The sequence below is a fragment of the Panthera tigris genome, chromosome X (genome assembly GCF_018350195.1).
Source record: "Panthera tigris isolate Pti1 chromosome X, P.tigris_Pti1_mat1.1, whole genome shotgun sequence".
Taxonomy (NCBI): domain Eukaryota; kingdom Metazoa; phylum Chordata; class Mammalia; order Carnivora; family Felidae; genus Panthera; species Panthera tigris.
Genome location: NC_056677.1, coordinates 13,257,464 through 13,278,947, shown reverse-complemented (window position 1 = coordinate 13,278,947; position 21,484 = coordinate 13,257,464). Strand labels below are relative to the sequence as shown.

The following is a 21,484-nucleotide window of genomic DNA, read 5'->3' as shown; positions in this document are numbered from 1 at the left end:
AAACTATAAAACACTGACAAAAGAAATTCAAGATGATGCAAAGAAATGGAAAAATATTCCATGCTCATGGGAAGAACAAATACTGCTAAAATGTCTATACTACCCAAAGCAACCTACAGATTTAATGCAATCCCTATCGAAATGCCAACAGCATTTTCTGCAGAGCTACAAAAAAACAATCCTAAAATTTGTATGGAGCCACAAAGACCCTGACTAGTCAAAGCAATCTCGAAAAAGAAAACTGGAGGTATCATAATTCCAGACTTCAAGTTATATTACAAAGCAGGAATAAGTAAAACAGTATGGTAATAACATAAACATAGACAAATGATCAATGGAATAGAATAGAAAATCCAGAAATAAACCCGTAATTAGATGGTCAATTAGTCTTTTACAAAGGAGGAATGAATATACAATGGGAAAAAGACAGTCTCCTCAACAAATGGTGTTGAAAAAACCGGACAGCTACATGCAAAAGAATGAAACTCAACCATTTTCTTTCACCATACACAAAAACAAACTCAAAATGGATTCAAGACTTAAAACGTGAGACCTGAAACCACAAAAATCCTAGAACAGAACACAGGCAGTAACTTCTCTGACAGCAGCCACAGTAGTATTTTTCTAGACAGGTCTCCTGAGGCAAGGGAAATAAAAGCAAAAGTAAACTACCATGACTACATCAAAATAAAAAGTTTCTGCACAGCAAAGGAAACCATCAACAAAACCAAAAGGCAACCTACAGAATGGGAGAAAATATTTGCAAATGATATATTCAATGAGGGGTTAATGTTCAAAATATATAAAGAACTTCTACAACTCAAAACCCAAAGAACAAATAACTCAATTAAAAAATGGGCAGAAGGGGCGCCTGGGTGGCGCAGTCGGCTAAGCGTCCGACTTCAGCCAGGTCACGATCTCGCGGTCCGTGAGTTCGAGCCCCGCGTCAGGCTCTGGGCTGATGGCTCAGAGCCTGGAGCCTGTTTCCGATTCTGTGTCTCCCTCTCTCTCTGCCCCTCCCCCGTTCATGCTCTGTCTCTCTCTGTGCCAAAAATAAATAAAAAACGTTGAAAAAAAAAAATTAAAAAAAAAAATGGGCAGAAGACATGAATAGAAAAGACATTTCTCCAAAGAAGACATCCAGATGGCCAACAGACACATGATAAGATGTTCAACATCACTCATCATCTGGGAAATACAAATCAAAACCACAATGAGATATCACCTCACACCTGTCAGAATGACTAAAATCAAGAAGACAAAAAACAAGAGTTGGAGAGGATGTGGAGAAAAAAGGAACCCTCCTGCACTGTTGGTGAGAATGCAAACTAGCACAGTCACTGTGGAAAACAGTATGGAGGTTCCTCAAAAAAATTAAAAATAGAACTACCCTACAACCAAGAAATCACACTACTGGGTATTTACCCCCCAAAATACAAAAACACTAATTCAAAATGATACATGCATCCCTATGTTTATCGCAGTGTTACCAATAATAGCCAAATTATCAAAGCAGCCTGAGTGTCCATCGATACGTGAATGGGAAAAGATGTGGTGTGTGTGTGTGTGTGTGTGTGTGTGTGTGTGTGTGTGTACATATGTGTGTATGCAAACAATGGAATATTGCTCAGCCATAAAAAGGAATGAGGGGCACCTGTGCGGCTCAGTCAGTTAAGCATCCAACTTCAGCTCAGGTCATGATCTCATGGTTCGTGGGTTCAAGCCCTGCATTGGGCTCTGTGCTGACAGCTGAGAGCCTGGAGCCTGCTTCAGATTCTCTGTCTTCCTCTCTCTCTGCCCCTCTCCTGCTTGCACTCTCTCAAAAATGAATAAACGTAAAAAAAGTTTTTTTAAAGGAATGAAATCTTGCCATCTACAACAACATGGATAGAGCTAAAGAGTATAATGCAAAACAAATTAAGTCAGAGAAAAACAAATACCATGTAATTTCACTCATATGTGGAATTTCTAGATTTTTTTTAACGTTTATTTATTTTAAGAGAGTGCAAGCGGGGGAGGGACAGAGAGAATCCCAAGCAGGCTCCACACAGTGTAGAGCCCGATGCAGGTCTTGAACCCATGAACTGTGAGATCATGACCTGAGCTAAAACCAAGAGTTGTACACTTGACCAACAGAGCCACCCAGGCATGCTCACATGTGGAATTTAAGAAACAAAACAAACAAGCAAAGGAAAACAAAAATAAAGACAAACCAAGAAACAGAGTCTTAACTATAGAGAACTAACTGATGGTTACCAGAGAGAAGGTGGGTATAGGTGTGGGTGAAATAGGTGATGGGAATTAAAGAGTATACTCACCATGAGGAAAAAAATAAAATAAAGGAACATGCTCACTGCAATGCCAAAAATCAATGCAGCAATTCTGCAGACTGAGGATCTGAGCATGGGATATGAATATCCTATACTTACATGTCCCTCCCATTATCTAGTTTAGTTGTAGATTTTGGCCCATAAGCTATTAATTATACAGAGAGAGCACCGTCTTATTTCTGACATGCCTATAAGCATCTGGCATGTTTTCACATCAGGAAAGAATCCTGTAGATAGCCATACAATACAGGTATTCAATCATTTATTTCACTGTGATTTTAGTATGTGGCAGTAACACTATTTTTGATTAACCTAAGAAATGCTTATGAATAATCACGGTCTCCAATTCTTCCATCAGGAGCCAAGATCTGCTGTTCCAGAAGGCCATTTTTCCTTGGGATTTTGCTCTCTGGAGAAGGCCAGGAGAAAGTGAAAAATCAGCAGTAAGAGGACACTTTGACAAGGCTGCGGACTTCAGTACCAGTGCATTAACGTGCCCAGCCCAATCCTTGTTAGGTCCAGTTAGGCCCAATCCAGTTAGGTCAAGGACACCTACCTCCTCCACTATGTCCTCCCTTAATACTCAAGGCAGTCTGAGGTCAGATGGGAAACAGATGTCCCAAGATCTAGGGCTCAATTCAAGGACTGCTTTAGACAATGAGGCTACAGATTGGAGGTGCAAAAAGAGTGCAGATTCTGGAGGAAGAAAGACTTGGGCTCAAATCTGGGATGGTCACTTACTCACCATGAGACGTGGGCCACTTAATTTCTGAACCTTCAGCTCCCCACCTAAAAGATAGTGGCATGGCTCACAGGGCTCCGCCTACCCACCAGCCTCATCTCCCTCCCACTCCAGGCTCTGGCCACACTGGCCTTCTTTCTTCCGGGTCTTGGACTGTGTCTCCTCGGTGGGCTGTATACACGGTGGACTGGCTCACTCAATGCCCACACCATCTCCTCTTAGCAAAGCTATGCACTGCAGACACTGGCTAGGTAAAAGTACATTATCCAAATACCTTTGCTGTTAGAATTACAGATGGGACTTAGGTTCCACTAAACATGCCCATGGAAGGCTAATTCAAAACAAGTCACGTGGTCAAACAGGCAGGGAACAAAGCATTCACTTGGCGGGCCTGGGTCAGACTCAGCGTGGAGCTGCAGCTAAAAGCTATGGCAGCAACTGCCCAGGTCTGCAGCTTCCTGACGGTGAGAAAGGCAAAGCTCCCTCAGCCGTCCAGCCATCCAGTCCTGCTGTGCAGTTTGAGGAATTGTTCCTGCATGCTCAGAACAGAGTCGGAATCTTCAGCCCTTCCAAAGATCTGGTAGGCTTTCCACTCCCTTATTAGAAACCCCTATTTGCCTAAGCTAGCCAGAGTAGACTCTGCTGTCCATAAGGAAAAAACGCACGACCTTAGCCTAGAGGCTTCCCACTCAGCCAGGAGCCCCTCTCCACACCTCCCGGCACCATCCTCCCTTAGCCTGGTTACCTCCTTGTCACCCTTCACAGCTCAGCTCAAGCAGCACTTCTTTGGGGAAGCCTTCCCTCACTTCCTAGCCCTAGGTGGGATTTCTCCGTCACATGCCAGGAAGTCCTCCCTTGCCTCTAGGCAACGCCCATTATACGTGCAGTGGCGGGACCATTTGATTCACATCCATCTGCCCTGCTTGACTGCAAGTCCCCTGAGAGCAGGGACCATGTTTGTAGTCTGCGGGGTACCCCTGGCATGGTGCCTGACCCACATAAGCCACTTAGTATTACTGAGTGGACGAGTACAGGACATAATCTTGCAAGTAGTCTACCTTGCAAGACTGTTGGGAGAACTGGAATGACACACACAAGGGAAGGGGCCAGCACGGCTTCAGGACCAAATAAACACTCAGTTTGGTAGAGACACTCATTGAGATAGGCAACTAGGGGGACGACACCAGCTGCTCACCTGAGATTGGGGGAATAGCAAAGGGCCCGGGGCAGAAATGGTGCCACTGTAAATGAGCCTTCCGTATTTACACCCTAGTATATACTAACTGAGACGAAGGGGTCCTGGAGAATATGCCAGAAACAAACACCCCTCTCCTTTCCAGCTTTAAAAGCTACTATCTGGGACCACGAGTTCAATTGGTTGTTTACATCTGAGAGGGTAAATCAGAGGTGCTCCTGTCTACCAAATCAATGTGGGCCCTAGCTACTACCAGGAAAGTTCTGGATACCATGATGCCCATATCTGCGGGGAAAAGCAATGCTGACCCCACAAATAAAATGTGCTCATTTACTTTCATCTAGTCTAGCTGACCTGTTGAGCACTATATGGAAGCTAAAATACCAGGTCTATCATTTTTACCCTCTGTCCACCCTGTCTCCAAGCATGGCTTCTGCAAGGCCTTAAGGCAGCACCCCAATGAATCCTACTATTTACTGAATTTTCCTTTTCCCATAAACATCCTTCAGTTTCAATGTCACGTGCCCTGTTCTCATACCCTGGAATCACCTCTTTCAATGATCCAGTATCTCTTTACTATTCTCATCTTGTAACACAAAACATTTTTCATGTAGAAGTGCCTCCCAGCAAAGAAACCGAGCAACTACTATCACTTTAATTGTTAAGAAGCATAGGTAGATGGCGAGCACCTAAAGAATATAATAAGAGACAGCTAAAAAAAATTTAGGCTAAAAAAAGTAAATTTCAGTATCAATTGAAATTAAAGGTTTAAAAAATAAGGCCTAGAAAATCTGAAAAAGAATTAGAAGTGGGTGAAGGAAATAAGAAGGAAGGAGGCTTGATGAGATGAAAAACAGGACCTCTTTGCGATAATAGTGACTAATCGGGTATCTAGGGGGTCCTAGGGAGACTCAGTGAAGTAGAACACATCAAACTTTTTCACCCCTTGGGACATGGCAAATCTCCAGCTAGGGTTTGAAATCAAATGTGGAATGTGTCTGATAAAACAAGATGTCAAGAATAAGGCACTTACATTCCTGTAAAATTTATCAAACCAGTTCTTCCTGTTATACAGAAAGGCGAACACACATACACTCTTTCCCACCCTCTTCCTCCTCCTCCCTCTCTTCCCTCAAGCCCTCCTATTTCAGCCAGAGGAAGAGAATTTAGCCAATTTAGCAATGGCAAGAGGTCAACACACACACAATATATTACCATTCAACATCCCGAACAACAGAAGATTTTCCTAGCCTAATGTTTACCCATAAACTAAGTAATTCTACTTTCTGCCCTAAAGATTATAAACAAGAAACTCCTGTTGCTGGAGGGCCTAAGGTGCTCCAGAACCAAGAGAAGCTGGGGTCCCCAACCTCCTACAAGGGCCTTCGGTGCCCAGACCTCCCCTCAACCACGCAAGAAGCAATTTTCCACATACACTGCAGCCTCTCACTCGCCCAAAGGAAGACACCAGCTTCTGGTTTCAGACTGGTAGGAATGACAAACCAGTAAAGAACACACCGATAACTCAAAAAAGGGGCATACGATATGAAGCAATTCACTGAAAAGGAAACACAAATGACTCATAAACGTAAGATACTCCACTTCACTAATAAAGAGAAATGTTAATTACAAGTAAAGTGAGATCTCATTTTTTACCCATTTTTCACCAGACTGGCAAAGATGCATCAGATTTTTAGCACATTGTGTTAGCATGGGTATGGGAAAATAAACATTTTTGTATATTGGTGGTAAATGTGTGAATTGGTAGTCTCCAATTTGAAAATCTCTATAAAAAATAAAAATGTGTAGACATTTCACTCAATTATTCCATTTCTAAGAACTGGCCCTATGTACTGCAAACATGTATTGCAAGTCTGACTGCAAGCTCCAGATGTTGATCAGAAGGAGCTGATCGTGGCTCAGTCAGTTAAGTGTCCACCTTTGGCTCCGGTCATGATCTCATGGTTTGTGAGTTTAAGCACCACATCGTGCTCTGTGCTGACAGCTCGGAGCCTGGAGCCTGCTTCAGATTCTGTGTCTCCCTCTCTCTCTGCTCCTACCCCATTCGTGCTCTGACTCTCTCTCTCTCAAGAATAAAATTTTTTTTTAATTTAAAAAAAAATAAGCTGATCCATAAATGATTTATGGAAGACGCACACTATACAATACTATGCATTTAAAAAAACCAAAAAGGAGTACTTTATGTACTGCTATAGAATGCTACTAAAGCTCATCACTAAGTAAAACATGCAAGTGCATAACAGATGTATACTGTATGCTACCATACATGCAAGAAGGTGCAACTCCATGTTTTGTACCTGTTATATATAATTACATAAGAACACCTATATTCACTTGCATATGCATAAAATCATCCTAGAATGATACAAAAGAAATTTGTCATATTCGCTGCCTCTGGGATAGGGAACTGGATGGCCAGTGGAGGGGACGGGAGGGACACTTTTCACTCTACACCCTTTTGTATCTTTTTAATTTTTGACATTTTTTTTTAACTTTTAATTGCCCTGAAGAACAAGAGTATTTGAAAGCTCACAACCCACGATCCAAAACAAAACCAAAACCAAAACCAAAACCAAAACCAAAACCAAAACCAAAACCAAAACCAAAACCAAAACCAGTGTGGTGTTTGCCGTATAACCTGAAACAGGCAAGTAGCACCGTAGCGTGCTTTCGCCGCAGCCCAGGGAAGAGGGCATCGTCGGTGGCTGCTCAGCTCTAGCCACTTGGGAGAACAGCCACGTGGCTCTCTTCAGTGGCTCGTCAGCCCACTGGTTTGACTGCAAGATGTGGAGAAGAAAAAACGGCAAGAACTAAACGTGGAGTGGCATTATGCTGAAGTACACACAGGGGCACTTTGCAGGGGACAGAGTCACAGCTATCAGATAAGGGGAGAGGGGGAAGATTCCAAGTTAAGGAAGGAAAAAAAATGGCCCAGGCTCCACTAAAACAAAGCAAAACAACATAAAAACCAACCCCCCACCAGGCCAAATGACCCTGAAAGAGCCCCCCACGGCCCGACCTGTCACGTAGGCCACTTCCCTGGGACAAGCACTAGGTAAGAAAACCAGAGTGGCTGAGACAGTACTGCGTGAGGCCCACTTGCTGACCTGCTTCTTTCTTCTCACACTCAGAGCACCGACGTGCTCGTGACTTGCCTCTACGCCACCTCATTCAATCCCATCCCAATCTTGCAGCCACAGCCTCTACTCCTCATCACCCCCACCCCCAGCGTCCTAGTCCCAACCATCCATAAAATACCCTTGACACCACAGAAAGTCCTCCCACTGCAGGGACAGTCTCCCAGAAAGTCTAGCTCTGCCTGTTCTCATCCAAACTCCTACAGTGAACAACTCACTCGCAGTGGCTACCAATTGTCTTCTGACTTCTGCCAACACTGCTCCAACAGAGCCTCGGGGTGTTCATTTCTTTCAGCATCCTTTACACACTTCTTTTCCACTTACAACCATTCCGAATAAACGCGAGGAGCAGAGAGAATCTGCTTCTGGACCTAAGTACCTACAATTAAGTCCATAGCAGGATGGGGAGGGCATGGCAAGAAACTGAAATTGAGCGAGAATGAGGGGGGTAAAGGAGACAACTAAGTTCAATAAACGTTTTCAACTCACAGACTTTTAGATTAAAACGATGGCTGCTTAGCAAGGTCTGACAATGTCTGCCTACTCATTAGAAAACTTCCACCACAAATAAAGCCAAAACCTCCAAGTGAAATGGCAGGGTGATAAAGTTCTCTAAATTCTATCACTATTTTGTCTTTGAAGTAATAAAGACATGTGAGCATTGAGAATTTACCCCAGAAGACTGTTACATTCACCCCTTCAAAAAGAGAATAAAATATTACAGCATGCATATTTAGGTGCAAAAAGTGAATATGTTTTGATTTAAAATAAAAGATAAAATTTTTTCTAGTGAGATCTGCCTGGAAGTATATTTGATCTACCAAACCTGTATTCCCAAAGTCAGGTAAAAATATATTGCATATATTTAATATATATGTAAATATATACACATACAAATACACATATACATGAATACCTATATTTATTTATGTGTGCCTAAAATATTCCTGGAATGACACAAAAGAAAAGCTGCCTCTGGAATGTGAAACCAACAAAGACTGAAGGCCCATCCCTCTGGCCGAGCTTCACAGATAAAGGAGATGAGTAATGAGCTATTTTTTAAGAATGAAAAAATGGAAACTTCACATGTACAAGAAATATTAGAAAATTCTCAAACTTAATGTTATCAATGGGAAAAAAAAGTATACATGAATGAAGGCAAAGGAGAAAACAAAGAAGGCAAAAGACAAGACGAAGAGTAAGGTTCCCACACAAAGGACACTGGCTATTAGGGAAACAACAGTAGCTCCCTTGTGGCCAGGGTGTGGAGGGAGAGAAGTGAACTACAGTGACTGAAAAGGTAACAAGTAGGTGTGAACAGCAGGACCCTGAGGGCCATGTTCGGAAGTAGGTGATATGCAGAGAGCAGTGGGCAGGTCTCAACCAAGGGAGTAGGGTGATCAGATATGTATTTTTAAGACTATTTTTATATGCAGTAAGCATAATGGATTTGAAGAAGCAAGAGTGGAAGCAAGGAAAAAGAGTTACAGGCTGACAGAACAGATTCAGTGACAGAGGAGGACGGCCTGAACCAAGGAGGTGCAGGGAAATGGACAGGTAAGAGAGGCATTTAGAAAGTGAAATGGCCAGGACCTGGTAACTAAGTGGGCAGGAGGGCAAGAGATGAGTCAAAGATAGCGACCAACATTCTGGCCTGTGCTGACAGATGGATGGAGACAGGAACGGAAGGGTGAAAGCTGGTTCTGTGGGAAAGACAGTGGGACATCTGAGTGAAGACGTCTGGCAGATGGAGATATGTGGTCATAGGCTTCCATACGGCTAAAGAGGAACAGAGTAAGAAGCGCACCCAGGCATCACCAACATGTGAGGTGCCGGTGGAAGAAGAAGAATGGAAAAAGAAGATTAGTAAGAGGTAGTCACAGAAGCAGGAAGAAAACCAGGAGAAGATGGCATCATGGACACCAAACAATGAGAGCATATCAAGACAGTGGTTAATGTCAAAAGCTGCCAAGGGGTCAATGGAGCAAGAACTTAACCCAAAGCAGTTTCTGGCAACCACGGCAAAAACAGACGCAGTGGAGTACAGTGGGAGCAAAAGGGGCAATTCTAAATCCTACACCAGCAAATTACAAATGACTATAGTCTAGCTGCTCAGGAAACTTTGCGAAAAGTAAACCACAAAATGACCTATAAACACATAATAGATGAATCAGGAAAGAAGACTTAGTATTTCTTTACAAATCACTGTCAACCCTCCACAGATATAGAATAAGCTCAGTCTGAAATTTCAAGGGGAAAAACATCTCACCCTGAACAAAAAAAAAAAAACCCGAATTCATAAAGTACTAAGCAAAAAAACTATTCATTCCAATATTTGGGTGCTGAATTTGGCATAAGCATCTCTAAAATGCCAAGCTCATGAGCTGCAACAGCACTGGCCCAGAGTCCCTAAAAACCTCCCCCAGTACCCATAGGCCGCCTCCCATCCTATCATGAGGAAGGATTCGAATATAAGGCGACAGAGGAAGCTAGAAGAAAGCAAGGTTGCCATCAGCACATTAACATGGCAATGTGAGGGGAATGAGTTATCCCAGTCTCAGCTGGCACCAGGCCCAATCCATATTAATCCCCTACCACCAAAACCCTTCTCTTCAGATCCCCTCATCAACAAGACTAATTCAGGTTGGCAATTTTCTTTCTGGGACGTAGAGTCTAGCCAAACTAAGTTGACAGCCATGAGGAAGAAACCTAGGAACAAAAGCAACAAAAACACATCAGCCATGAAAACCACAAACTGTGCTGTCTGGAGGAAGGCCCCTTGTTCTCATCTTAAACAGAAGGCAATGCTTCAAACAGGAGGGGGTGGGGCAGGGGCGGGGCTTCCACTGATGCCAAACAAACATTAAGAGAGTCAGACTGTCGCAGATTATTACAATGGACTGTTAAATCCATTCCAAGTCATTCATGTTATAGAAAAGAGAAGGAACTTACCCAAAGTCACACAGAGTTTGGCCAGTCCTGCACAAGAACCCATCTGGTTTCTTCCAGACGATACCTTAAGTCCTTCTAATGGCCAACTACTGGCAAATACTGTTGTTCAGCCCTGGCTCTCCTCAAAGCTCCAGAGCCATTATCTCCTACCATCTCTTTGACACCTCCTCTTGACTCTCTCAAAAGCTCAAATCCCAGCATCTAACACTGAGCTCATGATCTTTCCCCAGAACTCTCAAGGCCAGTTTTTCATCCAGGGCTTCTTAGCTTACCAGATGATATTACTATCCATCTGGTTCCTGAGCCAGACTAAGAAATCACGTCCTGTGTTTGAACTCCAACCCTATCACTTCCTAACTGTGACTTTGGGCAGATTACGTAAGGTCTTTAAATCTCAGGTTTTAGCATCGGAAACATGGGATGACATAGCAGACACCCAAGACTCCAGGATGGCGTCATCCATACCAGTGAAGGAGAAGCAGCTCATGGATGTCAACTTAGGAGAGCTGCCAAGCTGGATACTGATGCAGGATTTCACCCCCTGAAGGCACTGCTGGAGCGTTTCAAGAGATTACTACCAGTGTTACAAGTATGTCAATGTGAAGAAAGGGGCCATCGCTGGGATTTCTATGGTGCTGGCAGCTTATGTGCTTTTCAACTACTGTCACTGTTACAAGGAACTCCAACATGAGCAGCTAAGCAAGTACCACTGAAGAGGGCCCAGTGTCGAGGCACATTCTGCATTCCTGACCATGGCCTTTGCCTGGTACCCTTGACTCCTTTCATACTCTAATTGAGAATTAAAGAGGACTGGTACATGGGAAAAAATGGGATAACAGGAATCACCTCATAAGGCAGCTGTGAGCACTGAAGGGGATGTGGATAAAATGCTAAGCACTAGCAAAGAATGTTGTACACGCAGTTCCCTCTATATTCTTGCCTACTCCCCCATTCTCATCCCCTGACCTGGTTAACACCTACAAATCCTTCCCATTTCAACTCAAATGTGGCTTCCCACTAAAAGCCTTCCTTGATTGCCCCCTACCTGCTAAGGGTAGGACATAACTGCACCCCCACACTGTTTTTCAGCCTCAAAGCAGTGTAATTTCCATTCACAACACATATTATAATGACTTATTTACTTTGCAATGGTTTGATTATTGACCACCTCCTCCAACTGCCTAGAAGCTCTATGAGGGCAGGGACTGGGACTGTTCCACCTCCATAGGTATATAGTAAACATCAGTTGAACGAAGAAGCATGTCTATTAGCAGGAAACGTGGACCCAGAGATTAGAAGTCACAGGACACCAATCCAAATAAGAACACATGGCATCCTCCCTGCCAGGCGACTAGGTAGAAAGGAACTCGTGATCCCTATCTGACCACTGCAAAGGCCATGATTTCCTGCTTGTGTGAGCATCATTCTAACAGTTCAGGATTAGGACTCCACAGCACTAGGATAAACTCCACACAGACATGCACAGCACATCCTGTAGAACCTTTTAGATGAATCCCAGTCCCTCCAATGCCTTTCTTATTGTAAACCATCATTCCACAGCAGATGTGATTCTTATATATAAAGACACATATTGTTGTACCACAGGACCTCTAAACACAACCAACTACTGCATCTGGGGCCCAGCTAAAGAAACAGCTCTTTGTTCCAGCTTGGAGGTGAAAGTGAGGTCTTCTGGACATAGGAGAGAATGGCATGTTAGCCCTCCAACATGGTACCAGTAAGGGATTTTCAAGCATAGTTCTTACTACACCCAATGCTTATTTATGTAGCAAGTTCGGAACATAGCCTCCCTATAGTATGGAACTCTAATGTAAAGTATTTTAAGCATAGATTTTGACACTGGGTCAAGGCCTGGTTTCAAATTCTGGTTCTTCCACTTACTGGCTATGAATAAAACTTTAGACCCATTACCTAACCTCTCTCAGGCACAGTTAACTCACCCACACTAATAGATATAACAGTACCTAGATCTTATAGTTGTAGGAAGCATTAAATATAAATACACAGCATATGGCTAAATTATTATCCTTAGGAAAGTTCTTTGTACAAAGACTACCACCTTAGAAGATAAAGTTTTGTCCATAACACAGTTCTAGGCCTAACAGAGTACCCATTCCCAGAGGGTATTCAGTGAACACCATGATCTTCCTTCAAAGGTCCTTAGTAATCCTTCTTCCTAAGTTGAACACTGACAAACCACCCAAAAGTAAACCCAGTTTTTTCGTAATTCCTCTCATGCAGACACATACACCAACATGCACACACCCTTTTTTTGAGAAAAGGACCTACCCAGCACAGGACTCAGAGATACTGCACAAGATAACAGTTGCAGATACAAAAAAACAAATGAGTTCTTTATCCAAAAGAAAACACTGGAGAAAGGGAAGCTGAAATTTTCTAAGACAGGAGAAACGGAGACATCACTTGTGTTTCTGTCAGAATACTGCTATCTATTACATATAAGAAACAGTAGTTGCTGCCACACATCAAATAACTGTTCTCCAAAAGGCATGGACTAGGCACTGAGACAGAATGCCTAAGAACTACCCCTGCCTTCCAAAAGCCTGCAATGTAATTGGAGGCACAAAACAAAGGGCAACGGCTAAGTATGCACCAAATGAATAATAATAAAGAATAAGGCAAAAATAAGAAAGGCTGTTTTGGGGGGGAAAAACGTACTCCTGAGGGAGGTGCCTAAAGACTAAGTAGATACAGGTGGAAGGGCATTTTGACATACAAAAGACCAAGAACCAGCTTGGATTCGTCTAGAGACACCAAGAAAGTGTAGAAACACACGTTACAAAAAAGATCTAGGAAAATAGGGGTCCCTGGCTGGCCCGGTCAGTAAAGCAGGTGACTCTTGATCTTGGAGTCGTGAGCTCAAGCCCCACGTTGGGGGTAGAGCTTACTTTAAAAAAAAAAAAAAAGATTAACGAAAATATACAAGCAACAGAACAAGAAGTCCAATATTTGCCCAAGGGGGCAGTTTTATATCTTCCTTGCAGAAAAAAAAAAAAAAAAGGCAGCCCATCAAAAAGCCATGTCCCCAAAGTCTGCCACTGGAACAACCCCACATCACTTACCCGAATAAGGGAAGCCTGATGGCGAGGGGGTTTGGTTCCTGGGGCCCCCGATGAGGGTCCTTCAGGCTGGACAAGGGGCTGTCTAGCTTCATAAGGAGCTGAAAAAGCAGGAGGAAAAGTCAGCACAGCACAGCACAAAAAGATTCCACCCAAAAATTATGATGTCACACTCAAACTGAGACTGTCTGTTCTTCAGGGAAGAATCAGCAAAGGAATTAGAGTTTATGTACATAGGGCCACCTTGTACAAACAAACCTGGGTGCAATCGAAAGCCATTTAACTGATTCATAAAAAGACAGGAAAAGATTTGCATCATGTTGAGATTAGGAATAAATCTGAAGGGTGTAATGGTAAGAACCTAAATTGGAATAGAAAGCAATAACAATAGTCAGAGAAGTGCCATATTATAAATGCTCAAATTCTAAGTATCTGGTAAATTCTATATACACCTGCCGGTTTAAAAGTCTTGCATTCATCATCCATCTTCCAAAGAAACAAGAAAATAAGTATGCATTTTGAACACTAAGAATCAATGTTACTATTTATTTTTCAAAAATAAATGGCAGAGTCTTCTTTTCCTTATTGGAAAGGATGTAAAATCAAGTAGAGAAAAATACAAAAAGGAATAAATGTATTTTATACTTATTATTTTATCTTTCAGTAACCAAACTAAAAATAATTTTGGTGACTTTAAGAAAAGTTTTTAAGCCACAAAAACAAAAGCCTTTTTCACTTTATTTCCCAAATATTTTATAATGACTTTGCCAATATGGTAGGAAAACAGTTAAACATAACCAGGTAGTATTCAGCTCCAACAGAAAAGAGAACTCAGCACCCAAGATGAAGCCATTTTTGATTAACATTTCTGGTTGACAATTTGAGTTTTTGGAAGTATATCAAGAAGTAAAATGCTCGCTTCCTCTAGCTTCCTTATAAATAAGGTCCGGTAGAGGGTGCGGGGCAGCCTGTCACAGCACCACCCAGGGCAGACTCTGATCACCTGAAAATAAAGGGGGTGTAAGAACAGTACATCAGGAACAGCAAACCACTCTTGGGCTCACATCTGCTTTTTATATTTCCTCCAAGGGACTGGAACACAACATTATAACACAGTTAAAATACATTAAAACATCAAAAATCATTACCTGGCAAAGTATTAAGTAGATTTTCAGACCCTGCTAAGAATAAATAAGAATATAAAAAAACTGCAAAAGACACAAACCCAGGAATACATAATCCAAATGTTAAAAAAGAAGTCTCAGCCAGTAGGCAGGTGTCCTTCGAAGAAGGATTTTTAAGATCACTCCATTTTGACAGAACACTGAATATAACTATTAACGCCAGAAGGTTTGAACACAGTAAACTGCACCATGGTTGGGGTACTAGCGGTCATGAGCTTCCCCTGGGCAGCTGACCCTCCGTGCCTCTAATTCCCCTCAGAGGAAGGGAGCTTCTACTACACGGGAGGAGCACATATGCGAGGAGGCCACCTGGCCCGTGGCTCCAGCCCCTCACCTAACAAGGGCCTTCCCTTGGAAGAGATGGACATATCTCATCAGTAAGGCTTGAACAAAGACTCAGCCACATGGGGCATCATTTTTGGAAAGGCCTGGCCTCAACGGCAGATCTTCTCTTCCTACTCCTATGGGAAGACTAGGATGGCCGTGCCTGCCCGTGACTGGAGAGGTGAGTGTACGAAGCCCATGTGGTCACAAATCTAAAACATGTGCTTCGATCAGCTCTGTCAGTATCAGAACTGATCATCAGACCATCATCAGTCTGACTCTCGTCCCATCCTCAGGTGGATCTCAACTCAGAAAGAGTTACTTACTGCCTCTACTCTCCTTCCTCCCAAATAAAACCTGGCAAATGCAACTCAATGCAAAAGAAATAATTCTCAGATCCCCTTACAAGAGGTTTCATAAGAACTAGAAGTTATCATCTTTCTCCAAAGGGAAGAACCCTAAAGATTTCATCACTCTGAGATTCAGTGTCAAACCAGAACGGGGATCACTAGCAAATGCACAGTAAAGACTCTACATCTGCCATCAACCCAATGAATGATATCCAGAAGGTGAATTTCAAGAACACTTAAGGGCATCAAAAACCAAACAGGTACCAGATCCTAAAAATACAAAGAAAATACTAGGCAACAGTTGAGCACCTACAATGTGCCAGGACCCGTGTTAGGCACAGAGGTTTATATAACACTCCTCATTTGATCCACAGGGCAAACCTCTGAGGCAGACGTTCTTCCACTTTACAGATAAGAAAAACTGAAACTCAGAAAAGCGAAATACCCATAGTCACACAGGCTAGAAATGCAGGCCCACCAAGTCTACCTTTAGACCCAGGAGACGGACATCACAGCCCATGCTCTTCAGAGAGTACATTCCTAGAATCAATACATCAGAATAAGATGTGTAAGAAAAGGCAGAACGGATATCTTGATACAGAGATAAGACATTAGGTATCAGAAGAAACAGGTAAGATTTGCAATAGTTGCCTCTGGAGATCAGAAATAAGTTGAGTGAGAAGGAGAAAAGTTGTTTTCACTACAGGCATTTAAATATTTTTTAACTATATGGTTGTATTACTGTGATTTCAACGGTTTTTAAATATGGGTAGCAGCATCTGCCTCCAAGGGTTGTGCTAAGAAGAAAATAACACACATCAAGATCTCTGCACAATGCCTGGCACACAAGTCTCACCCACGGGACATGAGCTACAGCTACATCCAGCAGAGGTTAGAATAGCAGGAGCCAGGAGAGAAGTTGAAGAGGGGCTCTGAATCAGACTGGTCTGGAGACACTCAGTCTGATTTAAAACATACTCACAAACATTCCCCACTAGCCAGGAATCATGGCAGAATCTTAGACAGGGAAATGACCCCAGAAAAATGTATTCCTAGAAAATTATTCCACCAGCAAAACTCCTTTCTGAAAAGGCATAAATTAAGAATAATTCTAGAATGCTGGGCACCAGAGTCACTGCGATTTAACAGGTTTTAGATATGCCACTGTGTAGATCAAAAGGAAAACAGAGTACAGAAACAGGAAAGGGAATCCTGGGTTTGTCAGATGGGTTGATGACATGGTGAAGACAACAGAGAGTTAAAAAAAACAGATGGAAAAGAGCGTGAAGGCCTTAAGAAAAACTGAGTTCTGAAAACATGGGAAGAAAGAGAATGAAGACATGTGGGATTCTCTTACTTCCTGACCTGAGGATATAGGACAGAAAAGGAAGCAAACAGGCCAAGAAAATCCTCTGGGGGAGAATCTACAGACATTATACAAATAGTGAACAAGCTGTGAAGTGAATATTATCAATTAGAAGCAAAAATCACAAGATTGAACCAAGTTGCAGATAGAAAAACTCTCCCTTCCTTTGACTTAGACAGATGGAGAAGTCTAAATGGTAGTACCTGTAAATGTTTTATTTCTGAATGACCTTGTTCACAACTACAGGGACCTAACAGACTCCTAATCAATGGCTAGAGCCAAAAAACTCAAACTCTTTGAGAAACAGGCAACTGACTGTTCACTCAGACTCCTCTCTCTGGGTGTGCTGTGCAAAGAAGAACCCTCTGAAATGGTAGCTCGTCAAGTTTAAGGTTCATGATATAGGAGAAAAACCAGCAAGGGGTAACTTAGAAAACAATGTTCCAAGAATAAAAGAGTGACCACAAGGAAATGTCTTCATATCTGATATAATGTCTACAGTTAAAAAACACTGAAGAAAAGGAAACCACTGAGAGTACCAAATGCTGGCAAGGAACACTGAACTCTCATACATCGCCAGTGGGTATATACAGCCACTCTGTAAAACTCTTTGGCAGTTTCTTACACCCCTTCCCTAAGGTACAGAAATTCTACTCCTAGGTGCCAGGGAAATGACAATACATGTCACAAAAAGATTCACAAACAAATGTTCGTTGTATCCTTACTCATGACAGCCAAACACTGGAAACAAACCAAATGTCCATCAACAGGAGAATGGATCATCAAATTGTGGTACATTCACACAATGAAACACAACTGAGTAATAAAAAGAAGCAAACTACTGAGACACACAACAATAAGGATGAACCTCAACCACTAATGCCAAGGGAAAGACAGCAGACACATAAGAGGAGTTGTTCAATATGATTCCATTTATATTAAGTTCTAAAAGAGGCAAAACTAATCTAAGGTGATAAAAATCAAAACAGTCCTCACATTGGAGGCCAGGGAGTGACTGGAAAGGGACATCTGTAGGGTGATTGAAATGTATGTTTGTTTGTTTGTTTGTTTGTTTGTTTGTTTGTTTGTTTGTTAGAGAAAGTGCACACAGAAGTCAGGGAGAGGGTCGGAGGGAGACAGAAAATCTTAAGCAGCCTCCACACTCAGCACAGGACCCAATGTGGGGCTCAGTCCCAAGACCCTGGGATCATGACCTGAGCCAAAATCAAGAGTCGGGACGCTCAACTGACTGAGCCACCCAGGCGCCCCGGAAATGTTCTATTCTTGATCAAAGTGGTGGCTACATGGATGCATCCATTTGTCAAAACTCAACTTGGGAGATTTTTAAATATGTGCATTTTATCATTTAGAAAAAATAAGTAAGAATGAAGGCATGGACAACCTTGACATAGGCTGCTAAGAGTCAAGGAAGACGGAGAGAAGCAGGTTGTTTCCTTGCCAATGGGGGGAATGGAAGCCCAATTGGAATGAGGAAAGAATGGGGCAAGAAGTAGAGACAGTGAATACAGACAAGTTTTTAAAGGAATAGCCAAATAGATATAGATAGATAGATAGATAGATAGATAGATATAGATTATAGATATAGATATAACAAAGAACCTGGTAATAGGCTGACTCAGTAGAACAAAAAATGACTCATGTGTGAATTAACCAAAAAACAGGCACCACGCTGGGCATAAAACTCCAATGTCCAAGCCCAAATAACATTAAGAATCAAAAAAAGAGCTCCGCTTCTAAAACTAGGGAAATCAGGCAGGAGAGGCTAAAAGCAAAGTGAAGAATTCTCAACCCTATTTTGTTTCAGACCCCAATGGGACATTCGAGTTTAAGGAGAGTGATTTTTTGTTACTATCCCTGAACAGCATCATCTTGCATTTGCATAGGACTTAATTTCCAATCAGACTTTGTGTTTTCGCTAATCCTCACAACACCCCAATAGAATAGTGTTACCCCATTTTAAAAGAGGAGAAGAAATCACGGTTCAGGGCAGTTCAGTGTCTTGCCCAAGGTCACATAGCTAGTCACATAAACCCACACCTTCTGATTCCCATCAAAAAATTTTTTCATTATGCCACACCGGCTCCTCTCTACAATATTACAGCCTCTCTATAGCCTAGCACACATTTTTATCTGTGTCCTTCTAGAACTCACCGCTATTTTCAACGCAGCAAAACCCTGCAGAAACTGGGTCATTTTCAAACACAGCCCACAAAATACAAGAGGAGGGTGATGAATAACCGATTCTAGAATACCTTTAATTGGTCCTATCTTAAACTACGAGCCAGAGCCCCAGGAGGACAAGGCACTGCCGTGAGTGCACGCAGCCTTAAGCACTGCAGGCTAGGCAGCCAACTCGGAACAACTAACGTACCTTACAGCTAACGCGGCCAGCACGGCGTTAAGTGTGAGTAAGCAGGCGACCCCACAACTGGGCACGCCACATGCTCTCAGCAAAATGCTTCCCCTACCATTTCCCTTATTCTTCTCAACCGCAAGAGCGAGATGTTTTCATTTATGTGATCTGTCTTTAAAGGTTGAATCAACTCTTTTGCTTTTGCAGAGTTATATTTTTAAGTAGTTTCAGAAAAGCCGTTGTTATATAAACATGTTTGGAATGTCTGCTGAAAGGAACAATTCCAGGACAATATAAACCTTCGACATGCGATGTTCCCAGGTAATGAAATCTATATACGAAGGATTAAATCATCTAAATCAATTACAAGTCGAAACTGGTTTGTTTCGGATAGGACACAAGGCACCACAAGAATACATTTCATTTTATTTTTTTAAAAAGCCTTGCTTGAGAGTACAAAATTAAATTGAGCCATGTTTCCAAAGACAGAGGTAATTAAGTCAGGAGATTCAGCAGCTGGTGGCGTTGCTGCCTGATAGATTAAGGAGTCTCTAGGACACTGTCTGGGACAGCTGGACAAGATCGCCTCTTACCTGGATGCATCTGCTCCGTGTTGCTCCGCAGTTTGCCGTAGGCATGGCTCAAGGGCACCCTCTGGTAATGAGGCGGGGAAGAAGGAGGGGAGGCGAGGGGTGACATCGTGGGAGACTGTGTTTCCTGCTTCAAAGGAACCAGAGCAGAGTTCAGAGGCAGTCACTTGAGAAGCCTGGTGCTTTGAACGGCAGTTAGGAAGTATAATGCAACTCTACCGCCGGTGAGACGGCTGATTTCACAAATGGGAGGAAATGTTTTCTCAAAAACACGGCTTGGTTAAAACGCAGTGTCTGAGGATTCAAGTCTCCCAGAGAACAAAGTCTCGCCAGCACTCAGTTACCTAAATTACTAAAACTAGCATGAAATGCTTTCCGTTATTCCACTAGTATTTTCCTTTGGAAAATGGAAAACAATGATCACATGAAATAGCATTCACACTCCCCAAATGTGATCTCTTCGTGGATAAATTCAATTTTCATGTGTTTATAATAAAGGCTCCTATTTCCTGGATTTACACTTACCAAGTCTTCCAGCAAATGTGGGTATTAAAAATACACACTTAAAATGCTTAATGCTAAATGTTGCTGGGGCTTACTGTACCAGAGTAAAATGCCAGCTTTTTCTTTTTCACACTAGGGGATAATGAAACAATTCATCATGGGCAAACCACTCCTAAACAGGAGGATGGAGGCTTAATAAGCTACAGTTCAAATCTCAGTTAAAATGTGAATTTTATGTAAGAGTCTGGCAAAGCAAACAACCTTACTCTGCTACTGTATTTCCTCCTTTTCAATGCTACCAATAAACTGGTAACTTTGGAGTACCCAAGTAACAAGGAAACAGTACTTTTAATCAACATGCAGACTATATAGGTACTGTTAGTCTAAAAAAAAAAGGCAATCTGAGTTACTGATCAAATACTCTTCTTCAAGAAAAAGAAAAGAATATTTGAAGTGACCTCACACCAACAGATGGGATGGGCAGAGTACAAACCTACCCTCAGGTGAAAGGATGTGTCCTCAATCACGCAGCCAGGGATGGGCCTAGAAAGTCCCCAGAGTATCAACCATCTTGGGACAGCAGACCCTCATTCCTCTCCAAATGCTGGTAGGAAAACATGCCAGAGTACTGACTGAAGCTTCCTATACCCCTTTACATATATATCCCTAAAGAACTCATTTAAAATGTATCAAAATTATGACATCAACATTACACTGAGTTATTTAACAAGACATGCTATACCTCACTTGGCTATAAATATAAAACTTCTGCAGCAACACCTCATATATCCAGCATTATCATGGTGAGCCATATAGTTTTTCAACTTAATCCTTTGTTACACATTGCATTTAAAAAACGTTTTGACTCATCTTCCTAAAATATGACAAATTTCTTGGTCTTATAGAAGATACTATATTCAATGTAATTTGACTTTTCTGCATGATTCAGTATCTTTATTAGAAGTATGAGCTGTACCTTGGTGCCCCCAGGGTTCACTAATGCATAAATAAGACTATTTACCTCTTTCTTGATAGGCATACTTTTCTGAAATTTTATACTTTCATCTCTACCAATCACCACCTAACTATTGCAATTAGTGCTCTAATTTTTAAAGCCTCTCCTCCCTACTCTTGTCCCTAACCTGCTAAATGTGAAATGGCAGCATTTCCCAAGTTGGCATCCCAAACAAGCCCCACAAGGAAGGATTCTCTGGAGAAACAAGTTTAGTAAACACAAATCTCCATGTCTCTTCACAGGGGGACTTGTCAGGGCCTTGAATTTGCTAATGAGCACTTATGAGTCTCCAAGCCTCA

General features: G+C 42.2%; 1 protein-coding gene and 1 pseudogene across 5 annotated transcripts in view; one reads left to right on the top strand and one right to left on the bottom strand.

The window, feature by feature from the left end:
* Positions 1-21,484, bottom strand: part of REPS2 (RALBP1 associated Eps domain containing 2) — a 211,506-nt gene that overhangs the window by 120,561 nt on the left and 69,461 nt on the right. For 4 of the 5 annotated variants that reach the window (XR_006213346.1, XM_042973696.1, XM_042973697.1 and 1 more), the window contains exons 4-5: positions 19,670-19,796; positions 13,482-13,579 (exon numbers count right to left, since the gene is read on the bottom strand). Coding sequence is in view for 4 of the 5 variants with exons in the window: in XM_042973696.1 (XP_042829630.1) it covers positions 13,482-13,579; positions 19,670-19,796 (225 nt within the window). In the remaining variant the exon portion in view is untranslated. The remainder of the gene's footprint in view (positions 1-13,481; positions 13,580-19,669; positions 19,797-21,484) is intronic. The other variant, XM_042973698.1, reaches the window with a different exon arrangement.
* On the top strand, positions 10,827-11,090 carry LOC102968791 (annotated as a pseudogene).